General features: G+C 46.0%; 1 protein-coding gene across 6 annotated transcripts in view; it reads right to left on the reverse strand.

Annotated features, from left to right (window-relative positions):
* LOC134355480 (monocarboxylate transporter 1-like) overlaps nucleotides 1-18721 on the reverse strand; it is a 75237-nt gene that overhangs the window by 34145 nt on the left and 22371 nt on the right. For all 6 annotated transcript variants that reach the window (XM_063065421.1, XM_063065417.1, XM_063065420.1 and 3 more), the window contains exon 2: nucleotides 2818-3068. In XM_063065421.1, the coding sequence (XP_062921491.1) occupies nucleotides 2818-3034 (217 nt within the window). In that variant the 5' untranslated portion in view covers nucleotides 3035-3068. The remainder of the gene's footprint in view (nucleotides 1-2817; nucleotides 3069-18721) is intronic.

Raw genomic sequence — 18721 nt, forward strand, 5'->3', positions numbered from 1 at the left:
GTTCTACCTCAAAGCACTGAATTGATCTGTATAACAGCTTTTCACTGTATCTTGATACATTTGACAATAATAAGTCAATTCCAATGTGGGAGAAAGCCAGAACGTCCGGAAAATCACGTGTTTTAACAGGCAAATTCCGTACAGTCAGCACACCACACAGAATATTCCACGGTATGAGTGGTTTCTTACACTACAGTGCTGTACAGTGTCTGTACCACAATAATGATGGATAATCATTAGAATGTGATGGGGCAAAACTCAACAAGCCATCCCTGTACCTGGACTACTCAACAACACCACAGCACATTTTTAATTGAAAGGTGAAAGTCAATCACTCTACTCTGATTTTGCTTGCAGCATACATGGGCAGTGGTTCACAGAACTTTGCAACCAGAGGTTCTGGAACAAAAGTCCTACTTTTCTGTTGCCTGCTGGCTGTGCAAATGAGGCCAGCCAGTCAGTAGCACAAAAAGCAGGAAGTATCAGAGGGCAAGGCCAAACTTGGCTTCTGATTGGGGAAAACGGACAACCCCCATCCCTTTTTCAGGCAACTAGACAAGCAAATGCATTCTTTTGGATTTCTAAGTGGCTGTTGGCCAATCAAAGCAGAAATCCACAGTTGACCATGTGTTTACAAGTTGAATCCAGTCCAGGTATTTATTGGTAATGCGAAAAGTATTTACAGGGCTTTACAAGGAAGAGCATGGATGATGTTTCCCCTTGGCTGCGGTGTCCAGAAGCGATGGTCAGTCTCACAATAAACACCGTACAGATTTCAATGAGAAGCTTCATTTTACAGAAGGTGGTGAATGTCTGACATTCACTACCCAAAGGAACAGTTGAGGCTTAGTTGCTGAGGTTGATAGATCCTAGGGATAGGACAAGCAAACGGTACTGAGGTAAAATCTTAGTCATGGTCTTACTTAACGGCAAAAATACATAAAAGGGACCTCCCCTCCTTCAGTTTCTTATGCTCTCATGGAGCAGTGAAAGATCCACGAGTCCAAGAAAAATAATAGATTGATATTTAAGATGCAAAGCATGTCCGCATTAGTGTTATTTATGACAGAATAGAGTGGATTTGCTCACAATTATACAACTATAGAGTCTTGGAGTCATAGAGCACAGAACAAGATCCATTTGTCCACCAACTCCATGTTATTAAAATACAATGGGTTGGTGGCTCATCAATATTTGTGATCATCTGCCAACACTCACGCCAAGTTCTATGTAATATAAACAAGTGCCAAGAACGAATGATTGTAATTATCTAGAGCACAGAGAAAGCTAATCCTGTTCTTGTAACAGCAGAGAAGGTTAAGCAAGAGTTAACAAAAGCATGCAAAACTGTGAAGAATTTTGTGAAGTATGTAAATATGACAGAAGTTTCAGTAAGCTGAAGGCATAGATTTAGAACAAATGGCAAAAGAAAACATAGATAATTAACTGGGAGAGCAATGGCCAAAAATACACCATTAACTGTTGTGGAGAAAGCAGATTTAATAGTTTCCTCAACAGGATATGGGATGTCTGTTGGAAAAGGGGAAATGTGCAGTGTTTAGGAGACAGAACAGTGGTGTGGGCTAAATTGAATAGCACTGAGAAAAATTAGGAATGGTCAAAAATTTGATCTAAGTTGAATGTACTGTAATTTTCAGAATCAAGCAGGTTCAGGTATAGTAGGGCTTCCCAACTTGGGATCCGCGGGCCCCTCGGTTAATGGTAGGGGTCTACGGCATAAAACAAGATTGGGAGCCCCTGATATAGCGATGCACCTGGACCACAAGCATAAAGTCTCTGCCGGATATGACTCTATTTCTGCATGTAATGTGCATGTAATCCAGACTGATGGTATGGAGATGTTGCAGAACTGACAAAGGTGCCCCTTTTAGATGAAATATTAAGCCCAACCCCAGATTATTTAACAAAAGACCCAGGGGTAGTTTCCCTGGCCTGTATTTATCCTTCATTCAGCATCACTTAAACCTCAGAGGAGCCAGTCCATAAGACATCGGAGCAGGATTGGGCCATTCGGCCCATCGAGACTGCTGTGCTATTCCATCAATGTAATTTATCACAATGCTCCTCCTGGAAGTTTGTTGTTGTTAAAAAAAAACAGATTGCAGTGTTTCCCATCTTACATATAGAGGAAAAAATACTTAGCTGAATGCAGCCAAAGGCTGAGATGGCGCAAGATGGGTCAAGGACCGAAAATCAACTTTGTTCACATGTATTAGGAATTTGCTGTGACATGTTGGTGTGACATGCAGCAAAAACAATAGCAGTCAACAATCAGAAAGAATAAAGAATTATATAAAAATAAATGTAGAGGTTTTAAGGACAGATATGGAACAAGATGTGCCTAATACCAGCATGTATTTACAATGTAAACAGCATTATAAAAAGTGGTTTAAAGTGTTTGTAGAACAGTGCAGTGACTGAGGTAATATATAGAGGGGGTGGGGAGTGGGGGAACTAACTGGATGGCTGATCCAATTAACTGCCTGGAGGAAGAAACTTTTGAGATGGTGTGAAGTTCTTGCTTTAATAACACTATAGCGCTTTCTAGAAGGGGGCATTTGGTAAAGGTTGGGAGTGTCTACAATGATATTTCTGTGTCTTTGTCCCAGACACATACATATCGAGACTGCTACTAATGAGCTTTCTCTGCTGACCAGTCTGCTGTAGAATTGGTTTATTATGAGAGGATGCTCATAAATAATGGCTGACGTTAACTAAATATCATTCTAGGTGTTATCCAAATGCAAGTATATTTTGCAGGTCAGCCCCTGTATCCTCCCCTTTTTGCACACTCACCACCAGCGTACATCACCGCCAGCATTATAGAAGAGATCCAGGAAACCTGGCTGTCAGTGGAATTAAAGATCTCTTTGATTTCCTTGAAGAAGACCGTTATGGCTTTAGGAAAAGCGTAGGAGAAACCAATGGAGATAAAGGATCCGAACACCACGGCCCATCCCCATCCGCCATCTGGTGGGGTGTACTCCTGCGGTCCTCCAACTGCAGGAGGCATCCTTGGACTTCAGTTGATGCCGGAGCTGAGATTACTGAAATGAAAAAAAAACACACACACAGGCATTAACAAAATAAATAACAGCACGGAAATAAGAATTCAAGTAATGAAGTATCATCTACTCATTGTGGTGGAGAATACCAATGACAAAGAATGGCATCTCAGATACCTTGCGCATGAATATTGCAGATGAGATGAATTGGTTCACTACTGCCACATTTTTAAAAATGTATTCATTTGTGGGATGTGGGAGTCATCAGCTCAGCCAGCATTTATTGCCCATCCCTTTTTGCCCTTGAGAAGGTGGTGATGAGCTGCCTTGTGAACCGCTGCAGTCCCTGAGGTGTGGGTCAGGAAGGGAATTCTATGATTTTGACTCAGTGACAATGAAGGAATGGCAAAATGTTTCCAAAGTCAGGATGGTGAGTGACTTAGAGCGGGATTTCCAAGTGGTGGTGTTCCCAGGTAGCTGCTGTTCTCGTCCTTCTAGATCAGGGGTAGGCAACCTACGGCCCGCGGGCCAGATCTGGCCCACAAAGGTATTTTGACCGTCCCGCGAGCAAATATTGGGATACTATGCCTATCCAGCTCGCAAGCGATTTTTCCTTATTCTGAGTGTTTCACGCAACCACACTAATGGACATGCATGGCGTCTTGTTACACTGGCCCCAGGTTCCATTTTGTTCCAAACCAAACACTGGCATATACAAATGACGGGAAGGCAGACTACCTTATTAATATGTATTAGATACTCTCCGCGGACGCGGAGAGATGGGATCGCTCAAATTTGTAAACAGAAACAGCGTCACTGTATTTTAACAAGAAATCCACGCTAAATATCCCGATATTTACATGTGCTACGATACTTGTTGAATAACTCGCATTTCGAAATAAAATTGAAGAAAAAAATTCCAATGGCGATGTATGCAAAACGCAGGAAGGTAGACACTGAGTGCCGAAATTTCGAAGTCACTTTGACACTAGATTACTTCTTCATTGAGCAACCTGGGAAATTAGTTTGTCTCATTTGCCTAGAAAATGTTGCTGTGAAAAAGGTGGCAAATATCAGGCGACATTACAAGACCCGCCATAGTGGAAATTTTAACAAGTTTACTGGGCAAGCAAGGAAGGATGAAGTTGAGAGAATGAAGGCTAGATTCGGAAAACAAATGTCATTTTTTGCCAAGAAACACGGTGAAAATAAGGGAAATACCCTTGCCAGCTACTAAGTCTCAAAGCGTACTGTCTTAAAAAGTGGACACCGCATCAGAAATTTTTCAAATGGAATTGATTGAGATGCAGTGTGACGACATATTGAGATCGAAATTTCATTCTGAAGATGTGTCAATGCTTGACTTCTATAGAAAATATATTCATCCAAGTGGGAAGTACCCTAACTTAGTGGACCATGCAAAATAGATGGCATCATTGTTTGGCAGCACTTATCTGTGTGAGCAATTATTTTCACCAAGAACCATTTGAGAACAAGATTGACTGATGCCCATCTGGATAATGTCTTGCTCTTGGCATCAACAAGTCTGACACCCAATATTGAGAAGCTTTCAAGCAACAAACAGCATGAAGTTTCACATTGATTTATTGACTGTTTGCATTAGAATTTTCGTTTTTATTATACTTAATTTACCACCATTCAATGCATCATGTTCATACGTTTTATGTTTAAAGATTCTTTGTGTCCTTTTAATATATTCAAAATATGCCTTGATTGAAATAAATTGCAACTAAACTAAGTTCCTTGATTACTAATTGGCATCCTTGGTTAAGCACAAATGATTTTCTAGCATGCGTTATTCATTAATCTGAGGCAAAACATAACTAGATGTATTTAAATGGATAATTCCCATATTTCAAGTTTTTATGGCATTTAGCTGGCCCACCGTCCGCTCATTAATACACGATCTGGCTCCCAGAGGCAAAAAGGTTGCCGACCCCTGTTCTAGATAGTAGTGGTTGTGGGTCTGGAAGGTGCTGCCTTAGGAACTTTGGTGTGTTTTTGCAGTGCATCTTGTAGATAGTACACACTGCTGCAACTGTTCGTTAATGATGGAGGGATTGCATGCTTGTGGTCTGTTCCCCACTCTCACCTCTTTCCTTTTCTCACCTATCACCTCCCCCTGGGTCCCCTCCTCCTTTCCTTGCTCCAACAGTCCACTCTCCATCCAATCAGACTCTTCTCTCCAGCCCTTTACTTTTCCCACCCACCCAGCTTCACTTATCACCTTCTGGCTATCTTCCTTCCACTACGCCCCCCCCCCATCCTTTTTTATTCTGGCGTCTTCCCCTTCCTTTTCAGTCCCAAAGAAGGGACTTAGCCCCATACGTCGACTGTTTATTCATTTCCATAGATGCGGCCTGACCAGTTGAGTTCCTCCAGACCTAATCTGTTCCCCTCTACCACCACTCTACTCTGTCTAGCGGAATTAGTCCTTACTCTTAATAACTTCTCCTTTGGCTCCTCCCACTTCCTCCAAACTAAAGGTGTAGCTATGGGCACCCGCATGGGTCCTAGCTATGCCTGCCTTTTTCTTGGCTTTGTGGAACAATCTATGTTCCGAACCTGTTCTGGTATCTGTCCCCCACTTTTCCTTCGCTACATCGACGACTGCATTGGCGCTGCTTCCTGCACGCATGCTGAGCCCATTGACTTTATCAACTTTGCCTCCAACTTTCACCCTGCCCTCAAGTTTACCTGGTCCATTTCCGACACCTCCCTCCCCTTTCTAGATCATTGTCTCTATCTCTGGAGACAGCTTATCCACTGATGTCTACTATAAGCCTACTGACTCTCACAGCTATCTGGACTACTCCTCTTCTCACCCTGTCTCTTGCAAAAATGCCATCCCCTACTTGCAATTCCTCCGTCTCCACCGCATCTGCTCTCAGGATGAGGCTTTTCATTCCAGGACAAGGGAGATGTCCTCCTTTTTTAAAGAAAGGGGCTTCCCTTCCTCCACCATCAACTCTGCTCTCAAACGCATCTCCCCCATTTCACACACATCTGCTCTCACTCCATCCTCCCGCCACCCCACTAGGAATAGGGTTCCCCTGGTCCTCACCTACCACCCCACCAGCCTCCGGGTCCAACATATTATTCTCCATAACTTCCGCCACCTCCAACAGGATCCCACCACTAAGCACATCTTTCCCTCCCCATCTCTCTCTGCTTTCCGCAGGGATGGCTCCCTACGCGACTCCCTTGTCCATTCGTCCCCCCCATCCCTCCCCACTGATCTCCCTCCTGGCACTTATCCTCGTAATCGGAACAAGTACTACACATGCCCTTACACTTCCTCCCTTACCACCATTCAGGGCCCCAGACAGTCCTTCCAGGTGAGGCGACACTTCACCTGTGAGTCGGCTGGGGTGATACACTGCGTCCAGTGCTCCTGATGTGGCCTTCTATATATTGGCGAGACCCGACGCAGACTGGGAGACCGTTTTGCTGAACACCTACGCTCTGTCCGCCAGAGAAAGCAGGATCTCCCAGTGGCCACACATTTTAATTCCACATCCCATTCCCATTCTGACATGTCTATTCACGGCCTCCTCTACTGTAAAGATGAAGCCACACTCAGGTTGTAGGAACAACGCCTTATATTCCATCTGGATAGCCTCCAACCTGATGGCATGAACATTAACTTCTCCAACTTCCGCTAATGCCCCACCTCCCCCTCGTACCCCATCCGTTATTTATTTTTATACACACGTTCTTTCGCTCACTTTCCTTTTTCTCCCTCTGTCCCTATGACTATACCCCTTGCCCATCCTCTGGGTTCCCCCCCCTTTTCCTACTCCCCGGACCTCTTGTCCTATGATCCTCTCATATCCCCTTTGCCAATCACCTGTCCAGCTCTTGGCTCCATCCCTCCCCCTCCTGTCTCCTCCTATCATTTTGGATCTCCCCCTCCCCCTCCCACTTTCAAATCTCTTACTAACTCTTCCTTCAGCTAGTCCTGACGAAGGGTCTCGGCCTGAAACGTCGACTGTACCTCTTCCTAGAGATGCTGCCTGGCCTGCTGCGTTCACCAGCAACTTTGATGCGTGTTGCTTGAATTTCCAGCATCTGCAGAATTCCTCTTGTTAGCATTTAGTTTGTGTTGCTTTGGATTTCCAGTATCTGCAGAATTCCTTGTGTATGACTTGGCTACCATTCATACAGATCAATTCATTCCAGCAGTGCATTGAGGTAGCACAAGATAAAACAATACAGAATGTAGAACAAAGTGTTGGTTACAGAGGAAGTGTAGTGCAGGTAGACAATAAGTTGCAAGGTACAGAGTAAACTGTAAGATTAAGAGTCTATCTTATTGTACCAGGGAACCATTCAACAGTCATAACAGTGGGTTAGAAGGCTTTTATCTTTTCTGTCCATTAGGAGGGGGTACGCTGTCTGGGATAGGTGGGGTCTTTGACAGTGCTGGGTGATTTACTGGGGCAGCGAGAAGTCCATGGAGGGGAAACTGGTTTCCTTGATTTTCTGAACTGTATCCACAACTTTCTACATTTTCTTGCAGTCACGGGCAACACGGTTGGCATAACAATCTGCGACATATCTGAATAGGATGCTTTCTGTGGAGCATTGATCAAAATTGGAGAGGGTCGAAGGGATGTGCCAAATTTCTTGACCCACCTGAGGAAGTAGAGGCACTGGTGATCTTCCTTAGCTGTGGTTCAATGTGGTTGGACAGGTTCGAGGTGTTGGTGATATGCACTCTTGGTAACCTAGAGCTCTCAACCTTCTCAACCTCAGGTCTGTTAATGCAGACAAGAAAACGGAAGCATCCCTACCTTCCAGCCTGAAGTCAACAACCAACAGTTTTGTTTTGCTGACATTAAGGATGAGGCTGTTTTCATGACACACGTCACCAGGCTCTTTTTTTCTCTCCTGTACTCTGATTGATCATGATTTGAGATAAGGCTCCCTATGGTGACATCACCCACAATTTTATAGGTGGAGTTAAGAGCAGGATCCAGCAATGCAGCCATGAGTTTATAGGGAGTGTACTTGAGAGCACAGCTCTGTGGGGTCCCAATGTTTCACTTTATGCAGTATTTTCATTAACTTGTCTTCATTACATATGTCACATCGTCTGGGAAACTCCCAAAAACCTTGTGGAATTTTCCATTTGTGACGTCATGGGTGTGTGGGGTGTCTAGGGAGTGGTAGCACCTCTGGTGGGGGGGCCTGTCGTGCGCTTTTTCAGGGCAGCTCGTCCACTTCTGGTCCTCACCTGATGCTCAGCTCTCACCTGTGGCTCCAAGTAGCTGTAGCACGCGCAGCGGCCACACCCCAGTAAACCGTCTCGGCAGACGGGCCAAACCAGGTGAAGGTAGCCGATGGGTCTTTGACCCTCGGTGAGGTAGGGGATCTGCCTGTCCCAGCGTGTGAAGTCTGGCCCTGGCACATTGAGTGGAGGAGACTGACAAATGATCCAACGGTCAAGAAGGCAGGCCACAGGCGTTTGTGGAGCGCTAAGATCACAACAAGGCACTTAGTCATCCTGGTCATCCACTGCAAGAGGTGGTGATCTCTTTAAACTCTCCCAGCAGAAGACAAAGGCTTACAGCAGTACATGATTTTCCAATATGTCAGAGCGGTGTGGAGGGAAATCCTCCGCCAACTGGAAATTCCAGTTGCAACCTAACGACAACGACGTCATGTCAGTGCTCGAAAAATTTTTGTTTTTGGATTTTGGATTTTCGCATAAGGGGAACTCTACCTGTCCGTTGCAATTTGACTGACTGCATCACCATCAGGAATCGGAGGTGGAGGTGGATAGTACGCCCTCCCCACTATTGAGCACAGTTATAAGGAGGGCTGCCACAGAGAAGCAGGATCCATCATTAAGGACCCGCACCCATCCAAGGCTATACTCTCTTCTCGTTACTGCCATCGAGAGGGAGGCACAGGAGCCTCAGGTTCCACATCACCAGGTTCAGGAACAGTTATTACCTTTCAACCATCAGGCTATTGAACCAGCATGGACAACTTCACTCACCTCAACAGTGAACAGATTCCACAACCAACGAACACACTTTCAAGGTCTTTGCAGCTTATGTTATCTATATTATTCATTTTTGTATTTGCACAGTTTGTCATCTTTTGCAAACTGTTTGTTTGCCTGCATGTTGTTTTTCATTGATTCTATTTCTTTGTATCTACTGAGAAGGCCCACAAGAAAATGTATATGGTAGTATATGGTGACATACGTACTTTGATAATAAATTTACTTTGAACCATAAAGAACAGTCTCTGCACCGCATAACTGACAAAATCTAGTTTCATGCCTCAGCTCTGATCAAAATGATGCTAGTGTGGCTGAGGCCAATTTCACAGCACCCAGATCCAACATTCTGTTGTATCATTTGAGTTATCTTTATCGAGAAAACAAATATTGAATCATTTCCCAAAGCTTAAGGACAAAACTCTCACAAATATTTACAGTTCATTTTGAACAAGAGGAATGCTGAGCTCCTCATTCCAGCTGATTCTCCTCACTTTGGTAGATAAATAATAGCCAGCGTAACAGGCTCCACCATTTAAATGTTGAAACATAAGACAAGGGCAATGCATTCATAGGCATGTGTCAAGTACACAACCTTTGATCACAGGCTTCAAACAATGAGATCCAGGGCTCAACGAAGGTTTCTGGACAAGAGGAGGGGCTTATCAAGGTGTGTAGAACTAAATTCAAATACTTTGCCACTAACACTAACACCACATTGTGTTTATATAACACAGGGATCCCCAAGCTTTTTTGCACCGCGGACCAGTTTAATATTGACAATATTCTTGCAGACCAGCCGACCCGGGGGGTGCGGGGGGGAGGTGTTAATCAGGACCCGAATATAAGTGATAAGTCAACTATAAGACTAATAAACTCAATTTTGTTTCTAAAAGGGTTTATCTAACGAATTTAATATTAAACACACAGCGCATATTTTCCTCGCATGAATATAGTGATAAGTCAATTATAAGTCATAAGGAACACACATCAAAGTTGCTGGTGAACGCAGCAGGCCAGGCAGCATCTGTAGGAAGAGGTGCAGTCGACGTTTCAGGCCGAGACCCTTCGTCAGGACTAACTGAAGGAAGAGTGAGTAAGGGATTTGAAAGTTGGAGGGGAAGGGGGAGATCCAAAATGATAGGAGAAGACAGGAGGGGGAGGGATAGAGCCAAGAGCTGGACAGGTGATAGGCAAAAGGGGATACGAGAGGATCATGGGACAGGAGGTCCGGGAAGAAAGACAAGGGGGGGTACCCAGAGGATGGGCAAGGGGTATAGTCAGAGCGACAGAGGGAGAAAAAAGAGAGTGAGAGAAAGAATGTGTGCATAAAAATAAGTAACAGATGGGGTGCGAGGGGGAGGTGGGGCCTTAGCGGAAGTTAGAGAAGTCGATGTTCATGCCATCAGGTTGGAGGCTACCCAGACGGAATATAAGGTGTTGTTCCTCCAACCTGAGTGTGGCTTCATCTCTACAGTAGAGGAGGCCGTGGATAGACATGTCAGAATGGGAATGGGATGTGGAATTAAAATGTGTGGCCACTGGGAGATCCTGCTTTCTCTGGCGGACAGAGCGTAGGTGTTCAGCAAAGCGGTCTCCCAGTCTGCGTCGGGTCTCACCAATATATAAAAGGCCACATCGGGAGCACCGGACGCAGTATATCACCCCAGTCGACTCACAGGTGAAGTGTTGCCTCACCTGGAAGGACTGTTTGGGGCCCTGAATGGTGGTAAGGGAGGAAGTGTAAGGGCATGTGTAGCACTTGTTCCGCTTACACGGATAAGTGCCAGGAGGGAGATCAGTGGGGAGGGATGGGGGGGACGAATGGACGAGGGAGTTGTGTAGGGAGCGATCCCTGCGGAATGCAGGGGGGCGGAGGGAAAGATGTGCTTAGTGGTGGGATCCCATTGGAGGTGGCAGAAGTTACGGAGAATAATATGTTGGACCCAGAGGCTGGTGGGGTGGTAGGTGAGGACCAGGGGAACCCTATTCCTAGGGGGGTGGTGGGAGGATGGAGTGAGAGCAGATGTACGTGAAATGGGGGAGATGCGTTTAGGAGCAGAGTTGATAGTGGAGGAAGGGAAGCCCCTTTCTTTAAAAAAGGAAGACATCTCCCTCGTCCTAGAATGAAAAGCCTCATCCTGAGAGCAGATGTGGCGGAGACGGAGGAATTGCGAGAAGGGGATGGCGTTTTTGCAAGAGACAGGGTGAGAAGAGGAATAGTCCAGATAGCTGTGAGAGTCAGTAGGCTTATAGTAGACATCAGTGGATAAGCTGTCTCCAGAGACAAAGACAGAAAGATCTAGAAAGGGGAGGAAGGTGTCGGAAATGGACCAGGTAAACTTGAGGGCAGGGTGAAAGTTGGAGGCAAAGTTAATAAAGTCAACGAGTTCTGCATGCGTGCAGGAAGCAGCGCCAATGCAGTCGTCGAGGTAGCGAAGGAAAAGTGGGGGACAGATACCAGAATAGGCACGGAACATAGATTGTTCCACAAACCCAACAAAAAGGCAGGCATAGCTATGACCCATACGGGTGCCCATAGCTACACCTTTAGTTTGGAGGAAGTAGGAGGAGCCAAAGGAGAAATTATTAAGAGTAAGGACTAATTCCGCTAGACGGAGCAAAGTGGTGGTAGAGGGGAGCTGATTAGGTCTGGAATCCAAAAAGAAGCGTAGAGCTTTGAGACCTTCCTGATGGGGGATGGAAGTATATAAGGACTGGACATCCATGGTGAAAATAAAGCAGTGGGGGCCAGGGAACTTAAAATCATTGAAAAGTTTAAGAGCGTGAGAGGCGTCACAAACATAGGTCGGAAAGGATTGAACAAGGGGTGATAAAACAGTGTCGAGGTATGCAGAAACAAGTTCGGTGGGGCAGGAGCAAGCTGAGACAATAGGTCGGCCAGGACAGGCAGGTTTGTGGATCTTGGGTAGGAGGTAGAAACGGGAAGTGCGGGGTGTGGGAACTATAAGGTTGGTAGCAGTGGATGGGAGATCCCCTGAGCGGATAAAGTCGGTGATGGTGTGGGAGACAATGGCCTGGTGCTCCTTAGTGGGGTCACGATCGAGGGGTAAATAAGAGGAGGTATCCACGAGTTGTCGCTGTGCCTCGGCAAGGTAGAGGTCAGTACGCCAGACTACAACAGCACCCCCCTTATCGGCGGGTTTAATAATAAGGTTAGGATTAGTGCGGAGGGAGTGGAGAGCAGAGCGTTCCAACGGAGTGAGGTTGGAATGGGGACAAGGTGCGGTAAAGTCGAGACGATTGATGTCCCGTCGGCAATTAGCGATAAAGAGATCCAGAGCAGGCAGAAGACCAGAGCGGGGTGTCCATGAAGAAGAGGAGGGTTGAAGACGGGAGAAGGGGTCATCAGTGGGGGTGGAAGAGTCCTTGCCGAAGAAGTAGGCACACATGCAGAACTCGTTGACTTTAATAACTTTGCCTCCAACTTTCACCCTGCCCTCAAGTTTACCTGGTCCATTTCCGACACCTCCCTCCCCTTTCTAGATCTTTCTGTCTCTGTCTCTGGAGACAGCTTATCCACTGATGTCTACTATAAGCCTACTGACTCTCACAGCTATCTGGACTATTCCTCTTCTCACCCTGTCTCTTGCAAAAATGCCATCCCCTTCTCGCAATTCCTCCGTCTCCGCCACATCTGCTCTCAGGATGAGGCTTTTCATTCTAGGACGAGGGAGATGTCTTCCTTTTTTAAAGAAAGGGCCTTCACTTCCTCCACTATCAACTCTGCTCTTAAACGCATCTCCCCCATTTCACGTACATCTGCTCTCACTCCATCCTCCCGCCACCCCACTAGGAATAGGGTTCCCCTGGTCCTCACCTACCACCCCACCAGCCTCCGGGTCCAACATATTATTCTCCGTAACTTCCGCCACCTCCAACGGGATCCCACCACTAAGCACATCTTTCCCTCCCCCCCCTCTGCATTCCGCAGGGATCGCTCCCTACACAACTCCCTCGTCTATTCGTCCCCCCCATCCCTCCCCACTGATCTCCCTCCTGGCACTTATCCGTGTAAGCGGAACAAATGCTACACATGCCCTTACACTTCCTCCCTTACCACCATTCAGGGCCCCAAACAGTCCTTCCAGGTGAGGCAACACTTCACCTGTGAGTCGACTGGGGTGATATACTGCGTCCGGTGCTCCCGATGTGGCCTTTTATATATTGGTGAGACCCGACGCAGACTGGGAGACCGCTTTGCTGAACACCTACGCTCTGTCCGCCAGAGAAAGCAGGATCTCCCAGTGGCCACACATTTTAATTCCACATCCCATTCCCATTCTGACATGTCTATCTACGGCCTCCTCTACTGTAGAGATGAAGCCACACTCAGGTTGGAGGAACAACACCTTATATTCCGTCTGGGTAGCCTCCAACCTGATGGCATGAACATCAACTTCTCTAACTTCCGCTAAGGCCCCACCTCCCCCTCGCACCCCATCTGTTACTTATTTTTATGCACACATTCTTTCTCTCACTCTCTTTTTTCTCCTTCTGTCCCTCTGAATATACCTCTTGCCCATCCTCTGGGTCCCCCCCCCTTGTCTTTCTTCCCGGACCTCTTGTCCCATGATCCTCTCGTATCCCCTTTTGCCTATCACCTGTCCAGCTCTTGGCTCTATCCCTCCCCCACCTGTCTTCTCCTATCATTTTGGATCTCCCCCTTCCCCTCCAACTTTCAAATCCCTTACTCACTCTTCCTTCAGTTAGTCCTGACGAAGGGTCTCGGCCTGAAACGTCGACTGCACCTCTTCCTACAGATGCTGCTTGGCCTGCTGCGTTCACCAGCAACTTTGATGTGTGTTGCTTGAATTTCCAGCATCTGCAGAATTCCTGTTGTACAAGTCATAAGGAGGTTCTTTATGTCCAGTCCATTCCGCAATTTAGTTTTTGTGGCATTCATAGCAGAAAACGCCGCTTTGCAGAGATATGATGTTGGAAATGGAAGTAATGTTTTCAGTGCCTTCGTGGCTATCTCAGGATATTCAGCCTTGACTTTGATCCAGAATGCCGGCAGAGATGTTATGTCAAACATACTTTTCAGCCTACCGTCATTTGCAAGCTCAAGGAGTTGATCTTCTTCCTACGCTGACATGGATGAGTCACCAGGGACCTTCACAAATGGGTCACGGACCCATTCCTTTGCACGTCTTGGGTCATTTGCGGTTGAGAAGTAACGCTCAAATTCTGTTGACAGCGAAGTTAGGTGATCGCGCACCAGCTGTGAGAAGGACGGTGTAACCTCAGTCTCTCCCAAAATCCCAGCTAATGTTGGGAACATATCAAATATGCCCCTGTCCACTCGCCATCCCCACAGTTCCAGTTTGGCTTTGAAAGCAGACACTTTATCTGCCAACTTGAAGACAGTTGTCATTCTCCCCTGAAGTGAAAAATTGAGTTTATTGAGCAGGTTGAAGATGTCACACAGATAAGCGAGTTTTGCTATCCACTCCTCGTCACTGAAATGTGCTGCCAGTGGTGACTTTTTTCCTGAAAGAAATCTCTGTAGCAACTCTCTTAACTCAAAAACCCTGGCCAGGGCTCTTCCCCCTTGATAGTCACCTGACTTCAGTGTGAAAGAGAAGGCGTTTGTGCTCTGTATCCATTTCCTCGCAAAGCTGCTCAAACAGACATGAGTTAAGGGCTTTTGCTCTGATGTGATTGATAACTTCAACAACGTCACTCAATACGCTGTTAAGATCAGGTGACATTTTTCCACTAGCCAGCATTTCCCTGTGTGTGACACAGTGTGTAGACTGGCATTCAGGAGCAACCTCTTTGAAACCAGACTCGTTAAGCTGTTCCAACAGCTGTGTTTCCATGTCCTCCGCTGTGTCATCGATTCTCCTTGAAACTGTGGTTGCTGAAAGAGAAACCTGTGTCATCTTGTTAGCTGCAGCTTCTCCCAACAGTTCACGGCACATGTCCTTGGCAGCAGGCAGAATCAGTTCTTCACCAACAGTGAAAGTCTTCTTAGCCTTAGCAATAAGGCTAGCCACTAAGTACAACACTGTCAGAGCAGCAGCATTTGTGGAGGTGGTCGCTCTCAGCACTTGCTTCTGTTCCACTTGCTCACGTTTTTTCCACTCAAAAAAACTCAATGGGTTTGTCTTTAAGTGCAGGGTGCTTGGACTCAAGGTGCTGAAGCAGTTTTGAGAGCTTCATTGCCTCATTAGACAGCTTGTCTCCACATATCACACACAGGTCGCTTGGAGCGTGCGAGTCACCGGACGCAATAAAGCCATATTTTATGTACGACTCCTCGTATTTTCTGTTGAAAAAAGCTTTCTTTATTTTTTGCAGTCTCGGCCTTAGCTGTCTCTGTGTTATGCTCATCGTTAGGCCTTTTATGTCCCCTACTATCTCTTCCAAAGAAACTCTCAAGCGACGTTTGTTTTTTACTTATCGAGTAGTTGTAGGTTAATGACCGACTGATGTCCTCGCGTGCGTTCAAGTTCAACAGTGGGCGTGACGAGGAATGAGGAAAGGTGCAGCTGACTCATATAGTTTCCTCGCGGCCTGGTAGCACATGCTTTGCGGCCCGGTGGTTGGGGACCACTGATGTAACATAGTTAACACAATACTCAAGGCACTTTACAGCAGTGCAGTCACATTTTATACAGAGTCACAACGAAAATGTTGACCAAGACTTTCCTGAGCAAAGCTTGTATTCCACATTGTCCTGAACTGAACCACATTCGATGTTCAAAACCAATCCTTCCGGCCAGCATCAGTCTACAGCTGGGTATCAAAGCATTACTGGCACTTGGGTCTTCAGTAAATGCATATTCAACTTTGCCGACAACATCGCTGTTGTTGGCTGAATCAAAGCTGGTGATGATCAGCATATAGGAAGGAAATCATAAATCTGGCTGAGAAAGAGTGGTGCCACAACAAACTCTCACTCAAATGTCAGCAAGACCGGAGCGGATTATTGATTCGGGAGGAGGAAACCAAAAGTCCATAAGCAAGTTCTCATCGGTGATTAGAATTAGAGAGGGTCAGCAACCTTAGAATACTCGGAGTAATCATTTCAGAGGATCTGCCCTGGGCCCAGCACGTGAGTGTCATGATGAAGAAACCATGGCAACACCTCTACTTCCATAGTTCACAACGATTTGGCGTGACATCTAAAAATTTGACAAACTTCCATGGATACGTTGTGGGAGTATATTGACTGGCTCCATCACAGACAGCCTGCTATAGAAACACCAATGCCCTTGAATGGAAAATCCCACAGAAGGAAGTGGATACAGCTCAGTCCATCACTGGTAAAGCCCTCCCCACCATTGGGCAAATCTACATGGAGTGCTGTCGCAGGAAAGCAGCATCTATCAGAGACCCCCAGCACCCATTCCATGCTCTCTTCTCACTGCTGCCATCATGAATGTGGTACAGGAGCCTCAGGACCACACCATCGGTTCAGGATCAGTTATGATCCCTCAACCATCAGGCTCTTGAACCAGGAGAGATAACTTGACTTGCCCCTTCACTAAACCGTTTACACAAGCTATAGACTCCCTTTTCAAGGACTCTTTATCTCACGTTCTTGATATTTATTGGGGTTTTTTTTCATTTTTGTATTTACACAGTTTGTTGCCGTTTGCACGTTGGTTGTTTGTCCATCTTGTGGAAACAGCTTTCATTGATTCTATTGTGTTTCTGTGTATGCCTGCAAGAAAATGAATCTCAGGGCTGTATGTGATAATATACAAACTGTAATGCACTTTGATAATAAACCTACTTTGAACTTTGAAATGTAATCTGGTCTGCACCAGCGAGCCAGTATAATAACCTTCAAAACTCATCTGGAAAATCTTTGACACACAGCAGACACACACACTAGCTTTGCCATTTGACAAAGCTCTCAGCCAGAGGCCTTTAAATATGTTGTAGAGTTAGATGTTGGCGCGATCATTACCCCTTATGTCTGAATCCAAATCCAGGGTCAAAAGGACGGGATGACAATCAGTTTACTCACTAATAGCAAACATTTCAAAATACTTAAGGAAAAATGAAATAGCAATTAAGTAAATAATTTAAAACATTAAATCAAACAAGCAAACACAAACAAATATTTTCCCCTTCAGTGTTCTATACTGCTATATAAATGAATGCCCACACAATTCCTGTGCCTGGCAGAGGTTTTGATGGCAATGTACAGGAGCCTGAAGACCCACACTCAGTGTTTTAGGAACAGCTGCTTCTTCTCTGCCATCAGATTTCTGAACAGTCCACGAATCCACAAACACTACCTCGTTATTCCTCGTTTGCATTACTTATCTATTTTTCTGGGTGTCATGGTGGAGATGCGTTTCTTCCAAAGGAGGTGTAAGGTGCTCCTTCCCTACTCTAGCCTGCAGATCACCCTTGGGTGAGGTGCAGCTCCTGTTTAGCCCCACAATCCACACCCCCCCCCCCGATCAGGGTCATGTAAAACCATGGGAGCAGGTAGTGGATGGTCATATGAGCAGCTGGTGCACAGCACATCTCCTGGTTAGGCGACCACTGACACCATGCCAACAATCTCTGAAGAGTATTGATAATGGCTGGGGTCACCCGTTTTGTAAAGACACAGCCCAGAAGGCGGCAATGGCAAACCACTTCTGTAGAATTTGCCAAGAACAATCACGGTCATAGAGCATGATCATCCACATTATACAATGTGATACATAATGATGATGATTATCTGTTTTTAAAATTTTACCATATAGGAATTTGACCTTGCAGTCTCGCACTGTACTGCTGCAATAAAACAACAAATTTCATCACATTTATCAGTGATAATAAAACTGATTCTGATTAGTAACGGCTGGGCGATATCAGAAGCTCCCGCTCCAAAGTTGGGCTCCATGCAAAGTCCAAAGTCAGAATGCAGATCCGGACATCTTCATGTATGTGGCGGTCCCAGCGACGGCATGTACTCACCTAGGGAGATATTAGCAATTCCACACGGAACTCCCAGCAAGGCCCACCAACACTTAGACCATTAGGGTCGGATGATCAGAAGTTTGGGCAAAAAGGCAGGATTTGAGCCCCATGAAGGGAAGGAGAGAAGCAGGCAAGCAGGGAGGTTTGATGAATATGCATACTATATAGCTTCTATAGATGCACAGTGGAGAGTATCTGGACTGTTTGCATCACAGCCTGGTATGGAAACACCAATGCCCAGGAATGGAAAAGTTTACAGACAGTGGTGGATGCAGCCCAGTCCGTGCAGGGAAAGCCTTCCCTAGCACTAAACATGGAGTGCAGCGACAAGAAAGCAGCATCCACCTTTGAAGACCCCCACGCACTCTTCCCACTGCTACCACCCGGAGGAGGTACAGATTCCTCAGGTCCCATACCACCAGGTTCAGGAATAGTTATTACTCTGCAAACATCAGGCTCATGCTCGGTGTGGATATAGCTTCACTCACCACAACTTGGAACTGATTCCATATCCTCCTGTCACAACCACGGATTGGGCAGTGTAGCAGATAAGGCAATTGCACTTGTGAACTTGCACGTGTCAGCTAATTATTATTTAATCGTGATAGTATTTAACTCCACACTCGTCATTGTAGTGCTTGTTGAGACTGGGACAGACCATTGCAACACTTCACTGCTGTTCTGCTTTCCGCCTTCCCTGAGATAT

This window comes from Mobula hypostoma, chromosome 13 (assembly GCF_963921235.1).
Source record: "Mobula hypostoma chromosome 13, sMobHyp1.1, whole genome shotgun sequence".
NCBI lineage: Eukaryota > Metazoa > Chordata > Chondrichthyes > Myliobatiformes > Myliobatidae > Mobula > Mobula hypostoma.